Source organism: Natrix helvetica (assembly GCF_964273705.1).
Source record: "Natrix helvetica genome assembly, chromosome: 3".
In the NCBI taxonomy this organism is placed as follows: domain Eukaryota; kingdom Metazoa; phylum Chordata; class Lepidosauria; order Squamata; family Natricidae; genus Natrix; species Natrix helvetica.
Genome location: NC_138549.1, coordinates 68349994 through 68376892, shown reverse-complemented (window position 1 = coordinate 68376892; position 26899 = coordinate 68349994). Strand labels below are relative to the sequence as shown.

Below are 26899 nucleotides of genomic sequence, written 5' to 3'. Positions count from 1 at the left end.
TACTTCGTTATTGAAACAGGAGGGGGGGGGGGGAATTGTGCCTGTGCAGGCCTGCCTTCAAAATGATTCCAAGCCATTCCTAGGAAGAATACTGTATTGGGATTTTTTAAGTTAAAGTGCTTTTTTTGCTGCTGTCGAGACTCCTGACAATTGTGCCTGGACGAGTCCCTGCAGTTTTCTTGGCAAGATTTTCGGATGTGGTTTACTACTGCCTTCCTCCTACATCTGAAAGAGAATGACTGGCCCAAAGCCACCTAAATAAGTGGCTTTGTGTCAAAGGCACGATTACAATTCACAATCTCCCGGTCTCTAACCTGGTGCTCTTAATTGCCCTTCAGGGCAGTGTTCCTCAACTTTGGCAACTTTTAAGATGTGTGGACTTCAACTCCCAGAATTCCCATGCTGGCTGGGGAAGTCTGGGAGTCAAAGTTCACACAACCTAAGTTGCCAAGGTTAAGAAACACTGCTCTGTTGAGAAGGTAGCAAAGGCTTAAGCAACTCTTCCCACCATGGAATCATATCCTGTGATAAAATCTTTCATTTTCACACACACAGTTGTTCTGGTTTTAAAAAAAAACACCTAAAAATAAATTGCTAAAATACAGGAAATCCTGGTCTTATCACCATTCATTCAGCAACCATTCAAAGGTAGGATGGTGCTGAATGGACTTACAACCCATGTCTGGAGTTACACTGTGGTATCACCCCTTAAGTCATGTGATCAAAATTGGCATCCCACTCATACTTAAGATGCAGGAGTGCTTTCAACTCCACCCACCCACCTATCTCCAGCCAATGGTATCCTTTTGGACCCCTGCCACCTGGTCCTCCACTTTCCCAGCTGAAATTTGCTACCATCTCCTTGCTGACAAGGCATGGCTGGCTTGGTTGCTGGGCCACATAGCTGGCTTTGCAATGCAAAAAAGTGGGAAAGAGACCTTTGGGGAGAGGAGGAGTTAGAAGGAATTCCTTATTTTATTGCGGCTTATGGTTAGGAGGAACCAAGCTCAGAAGGATCTTCAGCTAATGACTGGAAAAATTAACATAACAATAACAATGGGGATTGCGAGGATTGCCATCACTAAGCAATACAGTCCTATGACATCTTACTGTATGACTGTGTCGCTTAGTGCCTAAAATTCCAGTCCCAATTTTGGTTATAAGTTGAAGACTTCCTGTGTGAAGGCACATATAAACTTCCTGTATCTCTTCTGAATGTACGTATTCCACCTCCCCAAAATAAAAAAGTAAAAAAAAAATGATTTTGCCCCTTTAGAGAATCAGCATCATACTTTCCTGAAGCCCTTGAAAGTGGAAAAGAAGGACTGCATTCAATCCATGTTTTCCAGACAAAAGATACATCTGCAAGTGTGCATCGAACAACACCCAGAGGTTGCCGTACAAGGACAAATCATGCACTGCAAAGATCTCTTGGAGATAACCTGCAAGATTCCCCTGCAGGGATTTCCCCCTGCAACTCTGTAGGACAGACGGGGGTGGAAGCTAGCCACCAGATTGCAAGAACACAAGTGAGCAGTCAGACAAGGAAACCCAAACTTATTGGTAGCCTCACATTGCAATGAACAAGGACATACACTCAATTTTGCACCTATTAAGATTGTTGGTCATGTAGGTACAAAGATAACCACGGAAATGATTGAAGTCTGAGAAACAGGCCCCTTGTCAATCAGCAGGAATGCTGATTTACCACAAGGTTATCAGGTACTTAGAACAGTGGTGGGTTCCGGATTTGCCCACATCGGCGCCCACACGTACGCGTGTGCCTGCGCGACGTCTCCGCAAGCCTCTGCGATGCTCCAACTGCTCAGCGGAGCATCGCGCAGGCACCATATGCTCCATGTGCGTTCGCGGAAGCACCAAAGGCTTAAAGGACAGGTAAGGAGCTCAGGTGGGCCCTCCGGAGCACTGTACCGGAACGGTGCTCTGGGCAGACTCCGGTACGCCCGTACTGGGGCATACTGCCTGCAACCCATCACTGACTTAGGATCTGAGGACTTGGCAGCACAAGGGAACAACAGCCAATCGTTGGCCACCAACACACCAATGAACCAAAAGGAAGGCACCATATAAATACGAAGCACAGACTAGCCCAAAACACATATTTTGGTAGAGAGAAGTTCCTTAAGCTCCAGCAAAGCTTTTGAAGACTAAACCTCTGGTCCCAGTGACCAACCCAGATTGGATCTTGCAACATTATCATGGGGCACCTATATTTGCCTTCACTCGTCACAAAAAAAAATACTGCCTATTTCTGGGACATAGAGATAATTGTTTATAAATACTTACATGGTGATTTCAGGATTGCTGAAATAATACATACTGTGATGTATCCTGGCCTCGCTAAAACATTTCCATCTTCTATTTATAGTATTGTATGCACAGTAAAGATAAACCGAAAAGAGAAATTGGGCTGCATTGTAAAATGCAGTTTTTAGGACTGTGGTATAACAAAAGCCATAGTAACACAAGCCAAGCCTTTTACTGCTTACACTGCAGGCTTCTAAGTAACATTTCATCACTATTTCAGCATAATACCAAGGAAGTACATTTTCCATCTTCCTCCATTCCCCATAAACAGCCCATCTATTCAATTCAGCATCTTTGTATTAAGTGTGTTATGTTCCAATTACATAAACAAGCATTTTTCAATTTCTTACTCCTCATGCTACCAACAGCAACTCATCTCTAACAAATAACAACTCTTACAAACAGTGAGTGAATGTTTTATAAACCCGAAAAGAATTATAAGACCTCATTCCGATCCTTTTTAGAGTACCAATACAAACAAATGACTGTTATAGGAGTGTGTAAATAAGCAGGCTAGAAAAAATATTTATGCCCTAGAAACTTTTCTGGATTTATAAGCCAACCATAAGAAAGTGTTTTGAAGAACCTAGTAAACATCATCCTCACATAAATTTTAACTATACTTGATACAATCAACAGAAAGAGATATTGGACAAAGAAAATACAATCTTTTAACTATCAAATCAAAACTATTACAGCCATAAACCAGCATAAATCTCTTAACTATAATGGAGGAATCATCACTGTGGCTTCTTTAAATATCCCATCAAATGATTAAATTTAACTACAATGTGGTCTGATGTTTGAATTGATATATCATGGCTTTCAGTCAGTCACTACATGCTTTTCAGTAGATTTGCAAACTACCAATGGTAGCAACAACACAAAATAATGGCCAAGGCATGGACATTCATTCTATTTAAAGTACACCTTCACAAACCCTTTAACGTAAGTGCAGAAGTATTAAGAGTAGATAAAAGGTAAGATTAAAAAATGCCAGGGGACAGCTATAAATGCCCGCACTAGCGATAAATCCCTCTGTCACAAGTCTGTCCAAGACCACAAATAGCAGCTATTTTGTATAGCAAAATGCCACGCAGTCACCTCCTTCTCCTTAAATAATTTCCCACTCATTCTATTCCTGAAAGTAAATTCTCAGCCATGCTTAGTATTATCAAGTGTCTCTTGGTGTCTCAGAGGCACCAGTGGTGTGAGGATGAAGGGATAGAGGTTTGGAGAAAAAAAACGTAGGTTCAGGGCAGAGATCAAGAGCTGAACAGCAACTTTATATAACTGAACTGAACAACTGCTGGCCATTTTTTTAAAAAAAAGATCCCTTAAGCACTCAAGTTGAAACTTGCAATGTATAAATCAAGCCTTTGTGAGTCTAACTAAAATAGTGTCCCCTCAGGGCTCCACAAATACCTCAGTGAAATCACTAAAGCTATTCCCAGATCTTCACAAAGTCTCCAAAAGATTTCCTGACAAAAAGTACAGTTAGAAAGAGTTCTCAGATTTCTTCCAAATTATGTACATATTCTAAGAAAGATTAAATAAGTACAGAATTGATATTTCAGCTAAGATGACACTCTAAAGACAATGTTCAGGAACATGTCCACTCTTCAATGAGAATGGATCTTCTCTTTGATTATAGCCTAGGAGTCTCACTTCAATTTATCCAGTATACAATCTGATGCTTTACTGGGATTTTCTATCATTACAATACAGAACAACTATTTTAGTTAAAAAGGACTCTTCGTTTTTTTTAATAGCAAAGTTAGGTGCAACTTTCAAAATAATCACCATGGATAAATATATAGGTTGGAGTACCAGGGTGGTTAATTTGTTCCTCACTTGGGAATTCCACCAATATTCTCTCTGAAATTATTCATCCAAGTCTGTCTCTTCTTCTTTCTTCCCCCAACTATGTTATAGCCCAATTGAAACAAATGTATAGCTGAAAGACTGGTGTTAGCAATTGAACGGTGGCGGAGAAAGAGGAGGAGGAGGAAGTCTTCAATGGAAGATTTAATGATTGGAAGATCGAGTCAGAAGAGACTAAAGAGAGGAAACAGGCAAAGAGGGAGAGAATATGTGGGTGGAGAGTCAGAACCTAAAGAAATGAAGAAAACTAAAGTTCACAGATTAGAAAAAAAGAATGTTGGTCTTACCTGAACGTTTCTTTTAAGCTGAGTAGAGAGAGGGGTCACGCGAGGGTTATAACACAGCCTGATTGGTCCATTAGACTGAGAGAAAACTTCTTAACCTTCTGTCTCTCTTGTTGGTTCCCAGTTTCCTTGATGCTGAAGTCTGCATCTGAAGATCCAAAAACAAAAGGAACAAGCCCCGGGGGCCACCCGGTCCTCCCCCACCCAGTCCCTGACTCAACATAACTAAGGAGGGATGTGACCCCTCCCTCTACTCAACTTAAATGTTCAGGTAAGACCAACGTTCTTTTTCCAGTAGAGTAGAGGGAAGGGTCACGCGAGGGACATACCTAAGCTACGTCCCAGGGAGGGTAGACTGGGCCCTAGGGGGAGGATCGGCCGCCACCCGCTGAAGGACCTTCCGGCAAAAGGACGCCTCAGCCGAGGCGTAAATGTCTAACCGATAATGGTGAATAAAGGGAGTCGGAGAAGCCCAGGTGGCCGCCCGACAGATGTCCTCGAACGGAGCCCTAGTAGCCCAGGCTGCCGTGGTCGCGGCGCTACGCGTGGAGTGGGCTGTAATACCCGAAGGAGGAACCCGACCAGAAGCCCCATAAGCCTCGACTATGGCCTGCCGCAGCCACCTACCGATGGTGGTGGAGGACACCTTCTTCCCAAGAGACCACGGTTGGAAGGACACAAAGAGTGCCTCCATCCTACGTGTACACCCCCCCCCCGTCCGCTTCAGATAAATGCGGAGAGCACGGCGGATGTCTAACCTATGCCATAAATGCTCACGCTCATGCGATGGATTAGGACAAAAATCAGGAAGTATGATCTCTTGGGCTCTATGGAAGGGTGTGTTCACTTTCGGGAGGAAAAACGGATCGAGGTGAAGGACCACCCTGTCCTGATGGAAAAGACAGAGGTCGTCCCAGGAAGAAAGCTCCCCCAACTCCGATATGCGTCTGGCCGAAGTGATGGCCACTAAGAACGCCACTTTAAGAGTGAGCAGACGCATGTGAATCTCCCGAAGAGGTTCAAATGGAGATCCCGTTAAGGCTTTAAGAACTAGGGGAAGATCCCAGGTCGGAAATCTATGGACCGGCGGGGTCGTAAGTTTGCCGCCCCTTTGAGAAAACGCTTCACCAGGGGAGAGCCTGCTTGAACTAGAATGTCATCTAGGTAGCATTGGAGTGTCACTGGCACCGAGCGCAGGTGAGCCGCCAATGCCGCCAGGACCTTCGTAAAGGTGCGCGGGGCTGAGGCCAGTCCGAAGGGGAGGGCCCGGTATTGATAGTGTTTTCCCCTGTGGGAAAAGCGCAGGAATTTGCGATGGGCCTTGAGTATTGGGATGTGGAGGTAGGCCTCTGTCAGGTCCACCGAAGCCAGATAATCCCCCCGTCTGATCCCCACCAGAATGGACTTTAGGGAAGACATTTTGAACCTCTGATAGACAAGGAACTGGTTCAGGCGTTTGAGGTCCAGAATGGCCCTCCAACTCCCTGAGGTTTTTGGAACCACAAATAGGTTTGAGTAGTGGCCCCACCCGCGTTCCGAAGTCGGGACGGTTTCCACTGCCCGAATTTCCAGGAGGTGCGCCACGGCGAGATCCATGAGGCGGCGCCTCTCCGGGCTCCTGGAGGGGGGAAAAATCTTGAAGAACCTTGGGGGTTTGGTGAGAAATTCCAACCTCAAACCGTACCGGACGGTGGCCCTGACCCAGGCGTCTGTGGTGACCTTGTCCCACTGGTCCGCATACAGAGCTAGACGGCCGCCAATGGGAGGACTCGGTTTCGAGTCACTTCCCTCTGCGGAAGGGACGGTCGCCCCCTCCGTGAAAGCGCCGTTTAGACTGGGGCTGGAACCGGGAGCGGTCCTGGTAGGAAGACCGCGGAAACTGTCTGTCCTGCCTGAATGACTGATACCGTTGCTGTAGGTCGTGATCGAGGGCCCTAAAGGAGGGCCTGCGGTATGGTTGGTGACGGGAGTCACTCTTCTTGGTGGTGTAAGGCATCACTTTCTTTTTGTCCTTATTTTCCACCACTATGGGGTCCAGGGCCGCCCCGAAGAGGTTGGGGCCTGAATAGGGGGCTGCGGCCAGATTTCACTTTGCCTTGTTGTCCATCTGCCAACTGCATAGCCACAGGAGGTGACGGGAGGTGACAGAAGTGGCCAAGGCGCTGGAAGCGAATTTCACCGCATCCAGCGTCGTGTCAGCGGAATACTGGGATGCAGCCATAAGCTTAGTGATGTCCTGATGGAGGCGGTCGTCCTGGATTGGGATCCGATCCTGGAGCTAGCGGAGCCACATCACCATTGTACGGTTAAAGTACGAAGCTGCGGCTGCTGCTCTGACCGCCCACGCAGAAGCGTTAAAGTTCTTCCGCAGGGTCAACTCCGCCTGCTTGTCCTCCGGCTTCATCTTGTCTGCCACATCTCCTGACACGACAGGGGAAGAGGTGACAAGGGCCGCTATCGGCGTATCGATAGTGGGGAGCTGGAGGGCCTGAGTAAAGTTCTGTTCCAGATTATAGGCATGACGATCGTTGTTGCCAGGGGTGGAGAAGTTGGAAGGGCGGGCCCACTGATTTTTGACCACTTCCATAAATAGCGGGGGTGCAGGGATCTCCTCCTTATTGGTAGCTGTGTTAGAGCACATGGCCATGTCGGGATCCCTGGGAGGAGGGACTGTGGGGTCCCCTGTCCCGATCTTGGTGGTCTTCCTAGCCTTGTGAAGTAATGGCTTGAACATGGCTGGAGGGAGTAGGCTCAAAGAAGAGGGGGAGTCTGGGGGTGCAGCATCTTCGTCTTCCGAAAACCCCATGTCATTTCGGTTGTCCTCCCCCCTGGAAGAGACCTCACTAATTAAGGAAGGGGATGAGGGCCCGGATCGAGACCTATGGTAGGAGTGGCCCCTGGCATGTGTCGGGGCCCTATCCCTCTGGGCAATGCCACGAGAGATGGCTGCTGAGATGAGCCTCTTTATACTCTCTAGGAGGTGATCCAGATCAGCCTCCTCATCCTGGTAAAGGTCCGGACCTTGAGGGGCCGAGCCCGATAGGGTGGAAACCGCTGGAGGTGCCTTCCAGAGGGTCCACTGTTTCTACCTCCACTCCCTCAGGAGACCCCAGGATGGAAGGTGACCTTGTCCCCCTTGTACTTCGGTAAGACCTGGGAGGGGACACCGAGGGGGAAGAAGGGCTAAAACCCCTACGAGGCGGGGGAGAAGGGCTTGGATTGGGGTCCCTGGGTGACCTGGATCTGGATTTGGGCCTGGATGACTGGGCCTGTCTCTCAGCCCTAGCAATGGTCTTCTCCAAAGCCCTGGATCGCCTGAGCTCATCTTTCTCAGTGGCCCTGGAAGGCCTATGTGAAGCCAGAGGCCTTGAGGAGGAAGATCTGGCGTTGGGCTGTTCTAAGGAGCCCTCCCCGTCTTCCTGGGCCATAACAGGAGCGGCCTGAGCCAAAACAGCACGCGCTGCCATCGCCCCACTCACGTGCTCGTTGACAAGGTCCCTCTGAGCTTCCCGGGCCTGCAGGAAGCAGAGAGCCGAATGCCAGCTGACAGGGCTAGGCAACTGGTCCCTGGAGGGCCCGCGGTGAGGTTGCTTAGGCCTCAGGCTCTGAATTCGTTTGCTGTTTCAAGTGCTCCCTGGGGCCTGTAGGCCTGGTGCACGTGGCGGCAATCAAAATGGCCGCCGGAGCCTCTCGCCTGTTTTTCTTCAGGCAGCCGCTCGCTACTGAATGGAGCGGCTCGCCCCTGAGCCTCCCAGACTGCCGAAAAGGAAAAACTTTAAACTGCGCGGCCAAGGGAGTGAGCTGGCGTGGCAGGAGGCAGTCAGGCAAAGGCAGTGGAGCGGCGGCTTTTCTTCACGCGCTTCTCCGCGCGCTGCGCCAATCGGCTTTTCAGCTCGATCTTCGGTCCCTAGATGAGGCGCATTGCGGGCGGCTGAGGAAGGCTCCTGGTGCTTCAGGGGTCGCCTGGCACGCCCGTCAACCCGGGAATCAGTCCAGGCGCCCGGCCCGCGGACAGGGAGAGGAGGATTCCCCACAGGGCTCTCCCTGCCTGCAGAGGACAGGAACGAGCTGTTCGTCTGGGCGCAGCCACATATTTTGAATTTAGCATAGCCAATAGACAAATCCGAATACTTTCTAACTAATCTATCAATAATCAATCAAACTCACTATCTAGGAACCAAACACAGTGCTTGGTCCAGACTGAGAGGAAATTGGGAACCAACAAGAGAGACAGAAGGTTAAGAAGTTTTCTCTCAGTCTAATGGACCAATCAGGCTGTGTTATAACCCTCGCGTGACCCCTCCCTCTACTCTACTGGAAAACAAGCCAACTCTTTGGCTGCAAGCCTGTGGTTTATTTTCAAAGCAGGAAACAAAATACGTTCCTATGCAGTTCAAAAGGGACACATACTGTGTACAGTAAAGCAGTTAATAGTTAATAGGCTGCAATCCAATTTAAAGTTATTTTCACTCTTGTACCACTATGTTACATTTAAGATGGAAACTGAAGTATAATTTAAAAACAACTCTGCTAGATCTGCAATTCAAGAAGGATAACTTCTAAAAGGAGGCTGGCTATGTACACAACATTATGAATCCTGATTTACCTCTTTCCCTTCAAATTTAAATAGAAGAGATTTGTGCAAATGGAACACAATGAAATCCCACATTTATAAAATAACTTGGGAATTAAAAATAACATAACTATATGATCTTCACAATACAACTTAAAATGGACTAGCAAATTGGGAGCTCCAACAATGGCAGCCTTGCTTATGGACTGAATTTTTTGGCTAAGATTAGCTGTCTAAGCAAGAATTGCTTCTTCCAATCTTTTCACCAAACCTTATAACCTACCTTAAGCTTGTTTTGATTCTCTTACACTAAGCAAGAAGGGAGAAGTCATCTAAGGTTCAAATGGTTCTCATGCCATAGATGCCAGAAGCATTATCTCAGATCTCAATACATGGAGAAGGACCTCCTTGGTTGTCCTCATGACCAGCCATGTCTATAATGGCAGAGATTATTTGACTGTTATCCTGATCGCAAATTGGTCAAGGCCTTGTATCTAGTAACTCAATCTGGGTGTAAGTATCCCTGGTTTGTATCAGGATAGTTACTTCAACTACATGTCCAAGTCAGGTACTCTACTCAACCGTTCAGTCAACACATCCTGCATTAGCTGCAACATTTGGTTGACGTGCAAATATTGTTCTTCATGCAGCACATTATTATCATTAAAATATGAGACTATCAATATATGAACAAATGTTGCTAAATCAATCCTGTCCAGGAATATACACAGTTGGTATGTGTATACAAACTGAAGCTGGGAAGAAGTGCTCCTATCAGAAGACACCAACTTGTCTTCTAAAGACAATGATGACTTCTGGAATACCTCCAAACTAGGCACTGGTATCCATTATTGGGACCATGTGATACAACCACGGAGTAAGAAACAGCCACATCTATAACAGAAAGGAACACTGGAGAATAATTGAGGCCACTCAATGTGGCCAAATGTGCTGAATTTGATCTAAATTAACCAGGATAAATCAGCATTCAATTGTCAATAAGAAATTTAGGGACATTCACCTCTTTAGAGTAAGCAATAAAAAGAGAGGTAAATTATGAGAAAGAAACTATGTATGCTGCCCTCAGCTCTACTCCAGAAATGTACGGTATTTTTCAGAGTATAAGACGCGCCGGAGTATAAGGTGCACCAAGGTTTTGAAGAGGCAAATTTTAAAAAAAAAGTTTTTGCACTCTGCAAACCTCCTAAAAATGGCCCGTTTTTTTTCCAAAATAAGGGCATGAATAGCTGTTAGGAGGCATGTAGAATGTTCTGGGGGGGGGGAGGGGGAAATGAGCAAAAAAAAAACAGTCACAAATAGTTTTTTTGTTTTGTTTTTTGTCACAAATAGAACAATAGGAAGCTTATAGATTGCTCCTGAGGCTGGGAGGGGCAGAATTGAGCAAAAAACGGCCCATTTTTTGCTCATTTCTGCCCCCCCCCCCCAGCCCCAGGAGCTCTCAGAAAACCTCCTACAAGCTATGCATGGCCATTTTGGTGAAGGGGTGCAGTTTCGGGAGGCAAAAAAATGCTGTATTCAGTGTATAAGACACACCCAGATTTTCAGCCTCTTTTCTGAGGGAAAAAGGGGCGTCTTATACTCTGGAAAATACAGTAATTACAATATTAGTACTCTGAACTATAGTAATAGGAATAAAAACTTGCAAAGAAGCTGTAAGGCAAAATTACTAAATCTGTTTCTGAGTGCCATAAATACTGATGTCAATACCAGATTACCAATTAGTAACTTTAAAAGTGAATTGCTTTTAAGCTCTTTGCATATCTGGATCACTGCTCTATTTACTGATAGAGCAGTAAATTTATCTGATTTATCTTCACCAGAAGAGACAGAGTTCAGCCAAATTTATATTTAAATACCGTAGTAGAACTCTAAATCAAATCAGGAATCTACTTACTGGGCACAAGACATGAAGGTTGCTCAGCTTGGTTGTTCTCTACCAAATGACTCCCAAAATGCATGAGCATTTCCAGCTGAGGAGCCAGACAGATCTTACTGCTTCCTCTAGCAATGTCTGACAATACAGCAAAGCAGAATCATAACAGTCCAATGGAAAACATGGCAACCCTGAACTATAGTAATAGTTAGTCCTCCCTGCAGACTAACAGAACAATATTTTATATTACAGCTTTTCTCTAGGGAAAGGACTAGAAATGGAGTACATTTGAAAGAATGTTACAAATTCAGAAACTATGAGAACATTAACACCTTCAACAAGACAGCCAGGGCACCATGTTTCCCCGAAAATAAGACAGAGTCTTATTAATAAACTCTTTACCTTATTTTTGGGGAGGTCTTATTATTTTTGAGGTGCAGGAGGCAGCAAGTGTGGTCATGGCTGCTGCTGTGTTGCAATACTTTCAAGGAGGGCTTATTTCAGGGAAGGGCTTATTTTAGCGCATGCGCTCAAAAGCCCAATTGGACTTATTATCTGGGGGAGGTCTTATTTTGGGGAAAACAGAGTAGCATAGAAGCTAAAGTGATGGATTAGGAATAGGGAGACCCAGTTCAAAGTTCACCCTCAACTATAAAAGTTCACTAAGTGATTTTGACTAGTTGCACAACCTGCTTCATAAAGTTTGGCACAACCTGCTTCATAAAGTTATTGAGGAGATGGAAAAGTAGAGGTGGGAGCGCTAGGTTTGCTGCCTTGAATTTCTGGAAGAAAGACCAAATATAAATCTAATAAAAGACGTAAGTAAACCTTTGACCTCTCACACCATATCTGAGAGTTCATAGAAGAAACCTTCATGTAAAGGCAGAATATGCTGTAGTGGTTATGTTACCCATCAATACTGCTGCCATACTGCGAAAAGAATCAAATGACGCCACACTTCCCAACTCTGCCCTACCTGCAATTTGAACACTGTAATGGTGCAGGCGATGATAAAGCAATTACTGGCTTCCCTTCCTATCGACCACAGCCCTCAAAGCATGGACTGTTCTGCCCAAAAGATTGGCTACAATTTGTTTCTCTTGAAATAAGCCAGTGGGAATGGGGAAGAGTGGATCACACTTCAAGAAGAACAAATAAGAGTCAGAAGGTATCACTTGTAATGATTTGGAGAATTCTTGCTTACCATGTCATAGCATCTGTTGAATTTTAAAAAGAAACAAACTCAGAATATACAACAAGCACACCTTTGTCAAACTAACCTAGTGAAATAGATGTTTTGCTTTTTAATTTTCTCCAATTGTAATAAATACAGACCCAGCCACGCCACTCATTCCATCCTTGTAATAAATTAATCCAAGGAGAATGGCTAGAGAGAGAGAGAGAGAGAGAGATAAGGTGTTGGACTATGGAAAAAGCTTTAATGCTGTCAGTGTCAACAGGTCTCTTGGTGTGTGTTTTTTCTACCCACTTTGACAGACAGCTGCATAATCAGCTGGGTCATTGTCTACATAAGACACACACACTCCACTGGAGTCTACAAGAACCTTGACAACAAAGAAGAGCAAATGGAAGTGAAGCAAGGAGGGAAAAAACAGGTCATGAGATAGACCTCTTATGAGCAATTAGAAGAAATTACAGTTGGTCCTCACTTAACCATCACTTGGTCAGACACTGTTCAAACTTACAACAGTGCTGGATGAATGATATTTAAAACTGGTCCTCAAAATTCTAGCTATTGGAGCGTCCCTACAGTCTTGTCATCACTATTTGCCATCTTCTTTGCTGGCTTCCTACAAAGTCAGTGAGGAAGGAGGCAAAAGGATGCAAACAGAGATCACATGACCTTCTTGCTTAATGACCCACAATGATTCACTTAGTAAGAGGAGGTGCAACAATTTCTGTCATTAAGCAGTCACGCAGCATTATGCTTTTTGACCACGTTGCTGAACAACAGAAATTCTGGTCCCCATTACCATTATTAGGTGATGGCTACCTGTTCCCAGTTGCAATGTATGCAATGTATGGCTGTGAAAGTTGGACCATAAGAAAGGCTGAGTGCCAAAGAATTGAGGCCTTTGAACTATAGTGCTGGAGAATGAAGTGGCTGGGTAGAGTCACTGAAGCAGTAGGCGTGAGCTTAAATGGATTCGAGAATATGGTGGAGGACAGGAAGGCCTGGAGGAACTTTGTCCATGGGGTCACGATGGGTCGGACACAACTTTGCAACTAACAACAACAACCTGAAGTAGTTGGATGATTTAATTTGTCTTTCTTTCTAATCTGGCTTTATAATTACACTGATAGAAAGCTATTTCCAAATTATCACTAAACTGATTTAAGGCAATTTACTTTCTTTGTGCATTTTCACCACAAAAAGATTGATTTGATATACATAGAGCTGTGTTTCTTTTTACTCTGATTGTTCATTTAAAGAAAACGAATAAGATTTGCTAATACCGTATATGTCAAATATGACCAAAATACAAAAATAGCTCAGTACTGATGTACTATTTCATTGCTAAAAGCAGTCCTCATTTATATACTCTTCTATCTTCAATAAATATAGCTTGCCTTGTTTCACTAACAGCATATAGAAAATACCAAGATCCCCAAACATAATTGCAGAATATTTATATTAACTTTCTTTTTCTTTTCCAACATCAAAGGTGATGCAAAGGGCAGAAAAAAAACACATGCAAAATACAAATGGAAAATTAAAGTAATAAATAAGGATAACAACATCAATGCATCTAAAGCAGTAAGAACATAAACTGTCTTTAATCAGTAAAAATGTCAAGAATAGATAGCCCAACTTTTATTGCCACAAATGATGGAAACTGATGGAATTTGGAATATGGCCTCTCCTTAAGCTAATGCCTTCCAGATATGATGAAACAACAATTCTAACAATTCCCAGCCAACACATCAGTAATTATAATCTGTACTAACAAAAGCTGCGCAGCTATCTGCAACTACTATTCATGGGCTCAACTACACTGTTAATATAATAGAAATTTTAAAAAGGAACTGTATGTACTTCAAACCAATTCTCCACTCCGTTCTTCTGCATGTATTTTAATTACCTGCAGAGCACTTGAAGATATTACAGATAGCCCTTGATTTATGATCACAATTGGAACCAGAAGTTGTTACTAAGCAATGCAGCCATTAAATGAGTTATCACATGACTTTTTACAACCTTTTTTGCTGTGGCCATTATGTGAATCATGCAGCCGTTTAGGAAATCCAGCTTCCCCCATTGACATTGCTTGACAGAAACCAGCTGGGAAGGTTGCAAAAGAAGATCTCATGATCCAGGGATGCTGCAACCATCCTAAATACATCCAATCACCAAGCACTAGAATTGCAATAATGTGACCATGGGGATGTTGCAATGAATCAGTTACAAGTCACTTTTTTCAGTACTGCCATAACTTTTTAACAGTTGCTAAACAAATAGTTTTAAATCTAGGACTACCTATATAAGAAGATCTCTAGGTTGTGAACTAGACTGTCCAATCCACAAGAAAGCAATAGCAAGTTACTACCATGTGGTTGCCAAGAAAACTTTTATGTGAATATTCAAGGGGGTGGTGGTGGTGAGATTCCTTATAGGTAGTCCTTGCTTAATCACAACAACTAGGAATGGCAACTTGGTTGCTAACTGGCACAGCTGCTAAGCGTCAAATCATGTGACCCCCCCTCATTTTCTTATACCTTCTCTTTTAATTCTTCTTGTCACAAGTTGGTTGCAAAGTCCACAGGTAGCGATCATGACTGCAGAAAACTGCAACATTACATTGTGTAACTTGAAACAGTTGTTAAAGGCAGTCAGTAACCAAGGAATACCTGTACTCCCTTCGCTGAGAGCCAGTGTGGTATAGCAGTTAAAGCATTAGGCTAGCAACCAAGAAACTGTGAGTTCAAGTCCTGCCTTATGTACAAGTCTAGCTGGGTGACCTTTGGCCAGTCACCTTCTCTCAACCCGAGGAAGCAGGCAATGACAAATGACTTGAAATCTTGCCAAGAAAACTGCAGGAACTTGCAGTCCACCAACACTGACTTGAAGGTACAAGGGGGAAAAAAAACTATAGCTTTTCATTAAAGCTTATTAGAGCATTTTAAACTTGTGTATTCATTTTATATTGACTGATAAACTCAGAAACATGTTAAGTAGCATTCCAGAGTACAATTCTTTTGGTGTCTGCAAATTTTGTAAGTCAGAAATAAGCAGTTCTATTAATATTAGGAACGTTTTAGTAATATTGACATTTGAAACAAGTTTTACAATTAACCCAGTGCTGTTGTTAAACCTGCCTTGAGAAATGGCAACAAAGTAGAAAATAATTTTTAATATAGTCAAATGAATAAGTCACTGTTCCATTCCCGACCTCACTGTTTACCATCCAGATAACAGAAACTCAAACATCCTCCTTCAAAATGTGAAATGCAGGCAGGCAAAATTCAGGGCAATTGCTAAATGAACAATTGTTCTTTTTTTTGTTTCTTTCTACTGATCATAATATTTGAATAAAAGTCCCTCCAAAAACACTTACTGCACTTACTACAGGTGTGCAAACATTTGAATGTTTGCAGTCAGGAAGTGTCAAAAGCATCCTTCCGAAATGATTACTTTCTGTTAAAAAAAAGTTCGTTTTTTTAAACCCTACATCCAAGACTTCAAAATCTCTCTCCACCACACACATTGTTCAAAGCAAGAACCAAGAAAGAATTAATGGAATAAACTGCTAAGATGCTGCCTCAACAATTTATTATTTCTTTCAGACAACTCATTTCCTTTGTATTTTTCCTACATGGGATAAACTGTGGAACTGCTTTGTTACCTATTTTAAATTCCATTTCAGTACTACAAAGCTACAATTTAACCTTTGAGACAGAATACTTCTTTGAAGTATTTAGTCTCTCCAGATGTACAAAGGTGACATGGAAGAGTTCCCCTCCACCAATTTCCCTAAAGCAACAAGAATTTGTGTGGTGACTGTTTTAACTTTTCTACATTTATGTTGCTGCCTCAAGTCAATCTTTAACCTGAAAGTCTCCCCTTACCCCAAATTATCTTCCCAAGGAAGACCGATTTGTCAAACTGTACAAGTAACTGTACAAGTAACTGTACAAGTAACCCTCCAGTACTTTGAAGAAAGCAGAAAGGAATTAGGTTAAGGGACAGGAAAGTTAAGATTCCTGCCACAATGGCAAGGAATGGTGGTGGAAGAGTTAAGAAAAGGAAATTGAGTTTTTGTACAGGAAAATGAAGAATGCATGTTCAACCAGCACAGGAAATGAGAAAAGGATAAAACTGCCTCTTTATAAAAGATACAGAATAATTAAATAAATCTGCTATCAGGCAAAAGTGTTCAGGACTGATGTGAAAGAAACTGTTAGTGAGAAATAATAAATGAGAGGGCAAAAGCTAAAGTAGCTTGTTTAGTTAGGGGAATCCACAATGTCTAAGTTTAACAAGTAAATTCCAACTAGCTACATATGTATACAGACAGCAAAAGAAATCTTGCCTATTGTTTGTCTTTTAGCCAGAGAAAGATGCAAGACCAGAGAGGCTCATTAATGCCTCCGTCCCTAAATGTAAGAAGAGAAAGGACCATGGGTTTCAGAAAGGAATTGATAAAATGACAGAGGGTTAGAGTTCAGGATGACTATAATGATACACAGCAAGAGTCCCCAGGCAAAAATCTATGGACACCTGCCTGGCTAGATGTCAGATGTCAGGTTATTTACTTTCAGAATCTTTTAATTAAAAATCAATTAAATCCAATATACCCAGAGGAAGCCAGATTGGGAGAGTTCACAGAATTAAATTAAGTTCATTAGGATTAGCAGAGTGGAGCGCCAATGTAATCACAGAACAGTGATCTAACAATGGGTGCCAAGTTACCAAGGCTGACTGTCCATGAAATTCACTGGCTAAGGACAAATCGGTAACCAGGTTCATGTATCATACTTAGCATAATATAGCTTCATTTTTAGCTCAGCATATTCCACCAAACTGTGATTTAACAGACCATAGTTTGTTAAACATTCTGGTAGACAGAACTTCCCTGAGGATGGGTTCCAGCACGAATCCAAAAACTCAGAAGACTAAACCTCTGGTCTGGGAAACCCAGATTGGATCTCGCAAACCATAGCTAAATTGTGAACCAAGCTCTGTCTAAACCCATCCTTCTTTGCAGGTTATAAGGATATGTAGGAAAGTTCTCCATCATGCATTTGATCATGAATTCAGCGGGAAAAGAGCATGACATCAATATGAATAATAGGGAAGCATCACGGTGTGCCCAATATGTCATCTCATGTGCCAGTGAGGCTCATTTTCGACAGTTTCAAGCGAACTTTCTCAACCTGGTATTCCTCACACTTCTGGACCTCAACTAGTACTTTTCCCTAGTTAGGGTAATGCACTGGAATGCACAAAGCTGGAGAAGACTTTGCTGAACGAACAGCAAGAATGGAAATTACACTCTAATTTTAAAGTAAAGAATGTTCATCTTCATGCCTTTAAAAAAAACACCTACAAATGGCTTTTGATAAGTAACTATTACTTGTGGTACTCCTGCAAATTATATAATTGCTCCCATTCTGAAAGGCATCCAGAAGTGCTTTTCCATAGGCTCCCTCTGCTACTGCCCAAGGCATGGAAATCTAGCAACTTAAAAGTATATTAATTATAAACTATATAATTAGTATGTAAACTATAGCCACTGACTTATACCTGGTAGTTTTCCAGATCTGGCAGTGAACACAATGGCTATTTACATTACTAATTGCCGCCACTGGACAAAACAAGTGAAAGTATATGCCTCTCTTAATCTTGGGTGTGGCTGCTATTTCAGTACATTTGGATTTCTCTAATTTGAAAAATGAAGTTTCTTTGTTTTCTAGACACCTGTTTTAGTAAGTAGCAACCAAAGCGAATAATGCAGACTTTCCTTCCATCGCCCTTTCAGTAAAATCCAAAAGAAATCAAGAAAGATGCTGTGCAGACACCCACTCAACAGATGCAATTCGAAAAGTATGCCAAACAACTTCTATACACAATGTACCTAGAGCCCATATTTTGTGATCATTCATTTTTACAATCGTACTAGGAAAAGTAGAGAGAGAGAGAAAAACTCAAGATATTTTGGCAGGCTACTGAAAAGAAATAATGTACATGGTTAGAAGAAACTGCCAATTGTGCTATTTGACTCTCTTTCCCACAATATTACCCTGGGCAAGGTGCAGTACAGAGATCCTGCATTTATTCGTAGTCTTTTTTCCACTCCCATGCTTAAAATCCCATCATTTAGAACACAACTTCCTGGTGCTCAGATATCAAGAAGCAACGAAAGCCGCTCCAATTCACCCCAACTCACCAACTATACACAAGTTAAAAGACTGGGAGCAGAAAGTCATTTCATTTCCTACTCCACTGAAAGAAAGAAATCCACCACCAGGCAGATCAAAGAGGAAACTATCTTCCAACATCTGCTTACTAGAATCCTGAATAAAAACTTCAACGGCATCCCCAGAGTTTCATAGAGGATGATCGCTGTTCAGAGGCCTAACCCTTCCCAAATTCCTGCCCAGGGGATGCTACAAAATCCAAGTGTCGGCAGAGAGCCAGATATCAAAGAAAAAAAAAGGGGGGGGAAGGATAGATGCCTTGTCGAACTTGGCAGCCTGCAATGCAGCAGCTATATTGGCTGGATCAGGAGAAGGGCTTCTTCGAGAGCCTCTAGTCCACCCCGACCCCGCCCGGCTGGTACCACTCACCGAGATGGAGAGTAAGATTAATGGTGTTGGGGTACTGGACGCCGGCCAGCATGGTTTGGCTCTGCCACCAGGTGGTGTCGGCCTGGTTGTTGTAGTCGGTGAGGAAGGCAGCGCCGTGCTGCAGGTGAGGCTGGGAGGCGTCGCACAGGTGGCAGGACTTGGTGACCCCGGTGACGCCGGTCTGCACGCAGTATTCCTCGGCCGGGCTACCGCACGTGTTCGTGGCCACCACGGTGGCGTTAAAAGCAGCGTTGACGAACTCGGGCATGCAGCGCTGGGGCCGCCCGCTCTGCTCATCCGCGCACTCGTCCATGGCGCCGCCGCACGGCCCGATCAGCAGCAGCAAGAGCAGCCCAAGGTTCAAGCGGACGTCCATCCCTGCGGCTTCCCTTCCTTCTCCGGAGCCCAGAAGCGCCACTCCCCGCAAAAGTGGCTCGCCTGCCTGCCCGCCTGCCCTTTGCTCTCCGCTGTCTCCCGAGGAAAGAGGGCCCCGGCTCGCTGCAGCAGCGCTCACATCCACCGAGTGTGCATAGAAAGTTACAGCGCACACACGCACGCAGCCACTCTCCGCTCTCTTTGCTAAAGGGTGGGGGCACCGCATTGCACGCTGGGATACGCAGCCCTCCAGCAGAGGCGGAGGGTGAGGGGAGGCGGGGGGGGGGAGAGGGCTTGACCAGGGTCCTTCCAGGCGCGGGCGCGGGCTCGGGCTCCCCCCCCCCCCCGCCTCCGCCTCTCCCTTTTGGAATGTCCTGAATGGGGAAGGATTCCCGCGTGGGAACTTTTTGCCAAACAGAAAAAATAGCCCGTAAGGGGAAGAAAGGAAGAGATAGCAGCAAAGCCTTCAACTTCCTACCCCGCCGCCAGGCCAGGTTAATTAATTTGTTTGTTTATTATATTTTATTACTTTATTATTTATTTTATTAATTTATTAATCTATTCTAAATTAACCAAAAGTTGTTGCGCGCCGACTTGAGTCCCGGCCCCCTCGCTGCAGGAATGTAGCTTCTGCCGTCGTTGCGCGTTTTTACGCGGAAGGAAGTCCTGCAGAATCCCGAGGAACTTATTTCCAAGTAAGGAAAAGCGCAGCAGTTGGAAGTTGTGGTCTGACTTGGAAGTACAGTCCGCCGCCGCCGCTGCCTTCGCAAACCCCGCCGGCTCTGATTTCTCAACTGTACGTTGGTTTTATAAACGGCTTTACTAAAAATAAATAAATAGTTGGACGTCTCGGCGGGCGAAGAAAAAAGATACACTACCGCTCTCTGGGAAGACGTGAACTTGAGTTTTGTTTTTTGCTTTCATTTAAAAGATACCCAAATTAAGACTCGGCGGAAATTAAAGCAGAAAATCGTTTTGATTAAATTTGCTCTCTGAGCATAAGTAGTCGCAACAAGATGTTCAGTGTTTATTCGGATATGAGTCAATTTGACTTCAGTCCCATGTCCCTCAAATCTATCTACATTTAGTCGGTCTCTGTTAGATAGGAATGGGCTCTGATTACCTAGTACAAGTAAATAAAGCATGAGTACATAGTTGCCAATCTTTTACGCTTGCATTCAGATTTGAAGGTGAAACAGCCAATAGTTGAATCACACTTACTCTAAGTATCTTGGCTGAGTACCGTAATCTAATCATGCTTTCTTAAATGTTAAAGTCATCCTATTGGGGGGGGGGGGGGGATGCATTGACATAAACCAGTAGTACTCTAAAAATATTTTAAATCACTCATAATTCAATCATTTAGAGAAATACTCAGTTGACAAAAGTTCCTATGAAGTGATCTGTCATTTATTCAAACATACACTCCATAATACATTTTTTAAAATGCACGGCCTTACATTTCAATCTTTTGAGATGTAAATGCTCAAGCTGCATATTATAAATACACAATTTATAATGCATATTATAAATACACTATTTATTTATTAGATGTTTATCTCGCCTTTATTACTTTATAAGTAACTCAATTAATGAAGATATCTAATAGTCCTCCAAAATAGGAGAACTATTAGATATATTTGCTAATTTGAGTTACTTATAAAGTAATAAAGGTGAGATAAAAATCTAATAAATAAATCATGTATTTTCCCACAACAGCCCTGTGAGGTGGGATGGGCTGAGAGAGAAAGGGTAGGTTTCATGCCTAAAGCGGGATTAGAACTCACAGTCTCCCAGTTTCTAGCCTGATGTCTAACATACCAAACTAGCTCTGATTTGGTATATGGTAAATTTTCAAGAGATTTGAAGGTTCTGGGTTCACAGTTAATTATTGTAACACTAAAGTGATTATAGCATATAATATACTATAGGTTTTTAATGTGGGTGATTGAAGCTCCTTCCTGGATAATACAGCTATGCATTCTTTGCTGTCAAATTTGTGCCACGTTTATCCTTTGGTTTTTGTTATTTTATTTTTTAAATTGTTCTATGTGTTTTTAACTGTGAACCTCCATGTCACTGGAGTCAGGCAGCATAAACATTTAATAAATAAATAGCACACATGGCCAGATACATCTTGGATATACATACATTTTGGATATCACTTATGTACCATCATTCCAACATTTGAAGACGGTGAAGATCTTGTCCCAAATAGCCAACCATTTCTATTTCAACACAGGAGAAAGGAAACAAATGAAGAAAAGAATAGTCTGGCTAATCATGGGTTAAAATGAAAACATATAAATTACCTGCAGTTGGGCTTATATTTAGTTAGAAAAAAACCTTAAATTCCGTTTCATACTTCATATACAACAAATCAAACTGTAAGTCAACTTCGACTTTTCCCCTGCTTTAAACTTAAAAGGATCCCTGTCAGTTATTTTAAACCAAAGTGATAATGGAACTATAGTTCCTGATTTTGTAGTAAGTAATGTTTTGATGGTATGTATTTTTCCAAACATTCACCAGTCACATAAGCATTTTTTTCAATGTGCTCTTTCAACAGGAGGGAACATTTGTGGGGAACATTGCGTATAATGATTTAACTCAAGGCCATTTTAAAAATGATATCAAACTATTTAAGGAAGAATTATACAAACAAGATTTGACAATATAACTTCAATAGGCAAAATTAGGATCCAGATTACTAGAGGCAATATGCACATTTATAGCAATAGCACTCAGACTTATATACCGCTTCACAGTGCTTTTAATGCCCCCTCTAAGTGGTTTACAGACTCAGCATGCCCCAAACAATTTGGGTTCTCATTTTACCCACCTCGGAAGGATGGAAGACTGAGTCAACCTTGAGCCTGATGGGATTTGAACTGCCAAATTGCAGGCAGCCAGCAATTAGCAGAAGTAGCCTGCAGTACTGCACTTTATATTACAAGTTGAATTCCTAAAGAAATGTAATTATTTGAAAGTCTGCATCCTTGCCTATTTATTGGGGGGAGGGGGGGCAACCTAATTCAAATGTTCATAAACAATATGTGAGGAATTTATTCTGCAAATCAAGATGTTTTGGCCTGATATGTTAAAGATGCCTAAAATTACAGAATTCCTAAAACAGTAGTGGAAAAATTCCAAGTATCCTAGGCCAGAAGAAAACACAAATTTCTCCCCAAAATATGGCAATAGAGCAAGCCCTAATTATGTAGGTTCAACTTCCAGTTCTTAAGCTGCATTTCCAAGTTAAAGAATTGGAGAATGCATGGCTCTTGAGCAAGATATATAAGTCCAGAGGTCATTTTGACAATAAACAGCAACAGTTATGCTAGTTCTTTAGCAAACAGGACATTTGCAGGTAACTAATAAAGGTAGAATTTAGTGACATGATCTTGTTTTGTGATCTTATTTAGATTGTGACTAGGTTGGTTACTATTAGGTTCAACCAAAATGTTAATGAAGAATCTTGTTCTAGGGGTAAATATATCCACTCAATCCTTCTTAATTCTCATAAGGTTAAATAATGCCATAGCTACTGAAATTTTGGGTATAACTCACACATACACACACAATCTCTTTCTTAATGGATATTCTTGGTATGGAAATTAACCGTTGATGATTCCAGGTATTATGAATCAAGATAATCATAATTTCCCAACTGCATTCCAGATTCTTGTTCTCAATCATTGTGATGTGTGACAAGATGTCTGGTTTTTATATATTGATTGCATTTATGACAGATTATTTTTAATATTTTCTTATGGTTACACTGCCTCCAGCAGCTTTTCACACACAACATTCTTAGTTGTTTTTTTAAAGCAATCAATAATAGATATTGCTGCTGATATTATCAATGTGTCAACATAAGCAGCCAAATGATAGCACATTTCCATTTCTCTTGTTCCTGTTTAATTTATCCTAGATATGATCTGATTTAAATGATAGCATTGTCATCTCTATAGTAGATTGGTCCTGCCAGACAGGGCTAAGGACTAGTTGTGATTTATTGTTCCTAAGTCAGAGACAGTTATCACCATGGAATCTCCATAGCTCTTTTAAGATTCAGGAATGCAAACAAAGATTGAGTTAGCTGTTGTGTAAGATGTCTGTTTGCTTTCTAAGGAAGACAGGCTAGGTAGGGAAGGCAAGCTGATTTCTGTATACCGATTTACTGTAGAACTGAGGTACAAACTGATGGGGAAAGGAATAAAATACAGCTTGTGCATTGTTTTTAGTTTTCATTACACAGCAACAACCATCATACAATGTATTAATGGCATGGCAGATTTATTAGCTGTAAGACAGAATAAACATTTCAGAATATGATGCTTTCAATACATATTTTTACAAGTTTATGAATGTTTAGAAAATATAGTTTGAGATGTTTACATCAGCCTGAAAATGATTTAGCTAATTGTGACTACAAGGAATATTATTATTTTTTGGACAAATATTGTTAGATACTTGTTCTAACTACAGTGGTTTCCACTAAGGTCCTCTGTTCCGGTAGGAACAGAGGTTTAATCCTATTGGTCAAAGGGTCAGAAAGCCACCGTTGCTGAGCCCTTACACCATCTCCTGGCTAAGAACGCAAAGTGGTCCTGGGGCAGAGCCGAGGCTGCCGCATTTGCCGCAGTAAAAGGACTCCTGTCGGCGGACTCCTTTCTGGTACAAAACAGCCAGACCCTGCCATTGGTGCTCTACCTGCGACGCTTCCCAGTTCGGCGTCGGCACCATCCTCAGCCACCGCATGCCCAATGGAACCGAAGCCCCTATTGCATTTTACTCCAGGACCTTTCTGCCGCAGAGCAGAACTACAGCCAGTTGGACTGTGAGGCTTTGGTTGCAGTGGCCGGATTAAAGAGGTTCCATGAGTATCTATATGGCCGTGACTTCGAACTGGTTACGGACCACAAGCCGTTGTTGGGCTTACTGGCTGGGGACCGACCTACCCCAGTGTCATCACATCAGAGGTAGTCCTGATGACCTCTACTACGGCAGAAGCAGTCATCAAGGTGCGATGGAGACTTTTTTTCCACGCACGGCTGCCCGATGTCTTGGTCTCTGACAACGGTCCCCAATTTACGGCCATGCAATTTGAGACCTTCCTAGCAGCTCAGGGAATCAGGCACGCCCTGGTCGCGCCATTCCATCCAGCCTCCAATGGTCAGGCAAAGAGAATGGCGAGATCTGCAAAAGAGGCCCTCTCTAGGATGGGCCCGGGGAGATTGGCAAACACAGGTCGACCACTATTTGCTAATTCAGCACATCACACCCAGTGCCACTACAGGGAGAAGCCCCTCTGAGCTTCTCATGGATCACCAGCTAAAGTCCCACGTAGACCCGCTACACCCCAATTATTCTGCTTCATCGCCCCCAGACTCCACAAGCAAGATTTGGACATTTAGCATAGGGGATTCGGTATACACCCACAACTACGCCAGGGGAACTCTGTAGATTCCTGCCAGAGTGATAGGCATCACCAGCCCTCGCTCTTACCTCCTAGAGCTCGAGGATGGTAGGAATTGGAGAAGGCATATTGACCAACTCCGTGGCCGCCTCTCCAACTCCACTCTTAGACAACCAGAGGTAATACCTGCACGAGTTAGCCAAAGCCCTACCCAAACGGACCAAGCACTCGCTCCTTCCATGGCCAGCTCAAGCCCAAGGGTACCGGGAAACTTATCTGGTTATGTTGCAGGCCCGCAGCGAGCTCCGAGCGAACCGGCTCTAGAAGCTCCAGCCGCAGCCTGTGAAGGGTTCCAGGAGTTTCCACCAAGCGGAGCTGCGGAGCAAACATGTCCGTCCGACCTGTCTAAGGAAACCCTTCCTACTGAACTGTGCAGTTCAGGCAAAGCTACCCAAAAGTCCGCCTATCTGCGTTACTACATAACAAGTAGGATTGTTCCATCCAAGAGGGGAGGGGTGTTAGATACTTGTTCTAACTACAGTGGTTTCCACCAAGGTCCTCTGTTCCGGCGGGAAGAAAGGTTTAATCCTATTGGTCGAAGGGTCTGACAGCTCCCTATAAAAGGGCTGTTGTCAGACTCAACCTTCGCTGGATTGTTCTCACTTGTACTTAATAAAGAGCTGTTGTTACCGTTAAGCCTGTGTGTGCCTTTCCATTACCCAATCTAACAAATATTTTTGTTTTTTTCTGTCACAAATATGGAAAGTGATGTGCCACTGTTGCTGTTGCTTTAATATACTGTTGTTGTTTTTGTTGTTATTATTAAGTGTGGAATACATTTGATCCATAGAGGCGATTATAGTTCTTTTCATGAATAAGGGACGCAAATCAGACAGCAGAAACGATACAAATGGACTCATTGCTGATCATTGCATGGAAGATCTTTGCCCACACTCTCCTGAATAGACTTGTCATTGTCTCACAAAGGGACTTTGCAGAGATGCACTGTGGCTTTCAATCAGAATGGAATATAGCACACATGATATCTGCTGTAAGGGAAGTCCAGGAGAAGTGCACTGAACAGAGCAAGACTCTTTATTCTGTCTTCATTGACCCAACAAAGGCATTTGACACTGTAAACAGGGAGGCTCTCTGGATCATCCTGAGGCATTATAGATGCTCGAGGAAATTCACAAAATTGATTTAGCTACTCAACAATGGAATGACAAGTCAAGTTCTTTTCAATTGCAGCTGCATTTGCCATTTTCCAGTGATGCAAAAAATGGTTTCCTATTCAATCTGTTCTCATTTGCATGTTGTCACAAGCTGTCAGGTACCAACTGAGAGACTTTGGATGGCTCTCTTTTTTATTTTTGCTGCTTGAACACCTGGGTGAAATGCCTCTGTAGAGTCATTCAAGAAACTTAATTAATGACTGTGCACTTCTGGTGCACAAAGAAAATGATCTACATTTGATGCTGAACAAATTCTCAGATGCTGCTATGCTCTTCAGCTTGACTATCAGGCTGAACAAGACTGAAGTACTTTACCAGTTTGTGCCAAATACCAAGCCCATAGAACCAAAAATCGCTATTGGTTATATCCAGCTGACAAATGTAAAAGCTTCAAATACTTGGGAAGCACCAGCTTCTTGAGCAATGTGTTTTTGGACAAAGACATTGACTCCAGGATCAGCATAATAAGAATATAAAACAATAACATACACTTGTTCAAAATAGGTTAATTCGGGATTAGTGACATGTGAACCCAACCACTACCTATGAATAGCAGTAACTGTAGTTACAGTATCTGCTAATCCCTTACATGGTTTGTTTATTTTGGCTTAATTTGAAATGTGAATGTATGGTTTATTCAATAAAACACAGTTAAGCAAATAACTTTTTCCTGTGATGCATACATCCAGCCAGAATGCCTTGGTGTCCATAATTCATCATTCACATTTTGACCAGCTCAAGAGGGGTAAATTGTGCTAACATCAGTCGACTGTTCAGCAAAAAAAAAAGAGTGGTACTTTGTAGCAAGCCCTGGGTTTTTATGTAGCACAACAGTGCCCCCAAAAGTTTTGATAAATCGACCTTGTGCTGAGAAACCTGCATGGATGGAATTACTAAATTCTATTTTTTTCCCATTTCTTTATCTAATAATCCTAGAAGAAAAGTTTCTGGTTTCCATTGTAAGTCTGTTTTTAAAATCTTCTGAATTATATAGATGGAATTACTCTTTGGTATACTCCCAAATTTCATCCGCAAGGCAATCTTTTTCTACAACAGTGAAAGTAATAAAAACTAGTTTATAACCACAATTCCCTA

General features: G+C 42.9%; 1 protein-coding gene across 1 annotated transcript in view; it reads right to left on the bottom strand.

Moving 5' to 3' along the window:
* LAMC1 (laminin subunit gamma 1) overlaps positions 1 to 19357 on the bottom strand; it is a 157382-nt gene extending 138025 nt beyond the window's left edge. Inside the window, exon 1 of the mRNA XM_081948795.1 lies at positions 18773 to 19357. Coding sequence (XP_081804921.1) covers positions 18773 to 19148 — 376 coding nt within the window. The 5' untranslated portion in view covers positions 19149 to 19357. The remainder of the gene's footprint in view (positions 1 to 18772) is intronic.
* Between the last annotated feature and the right edge of the window lie 7542 nt (positions 19358 to 26899).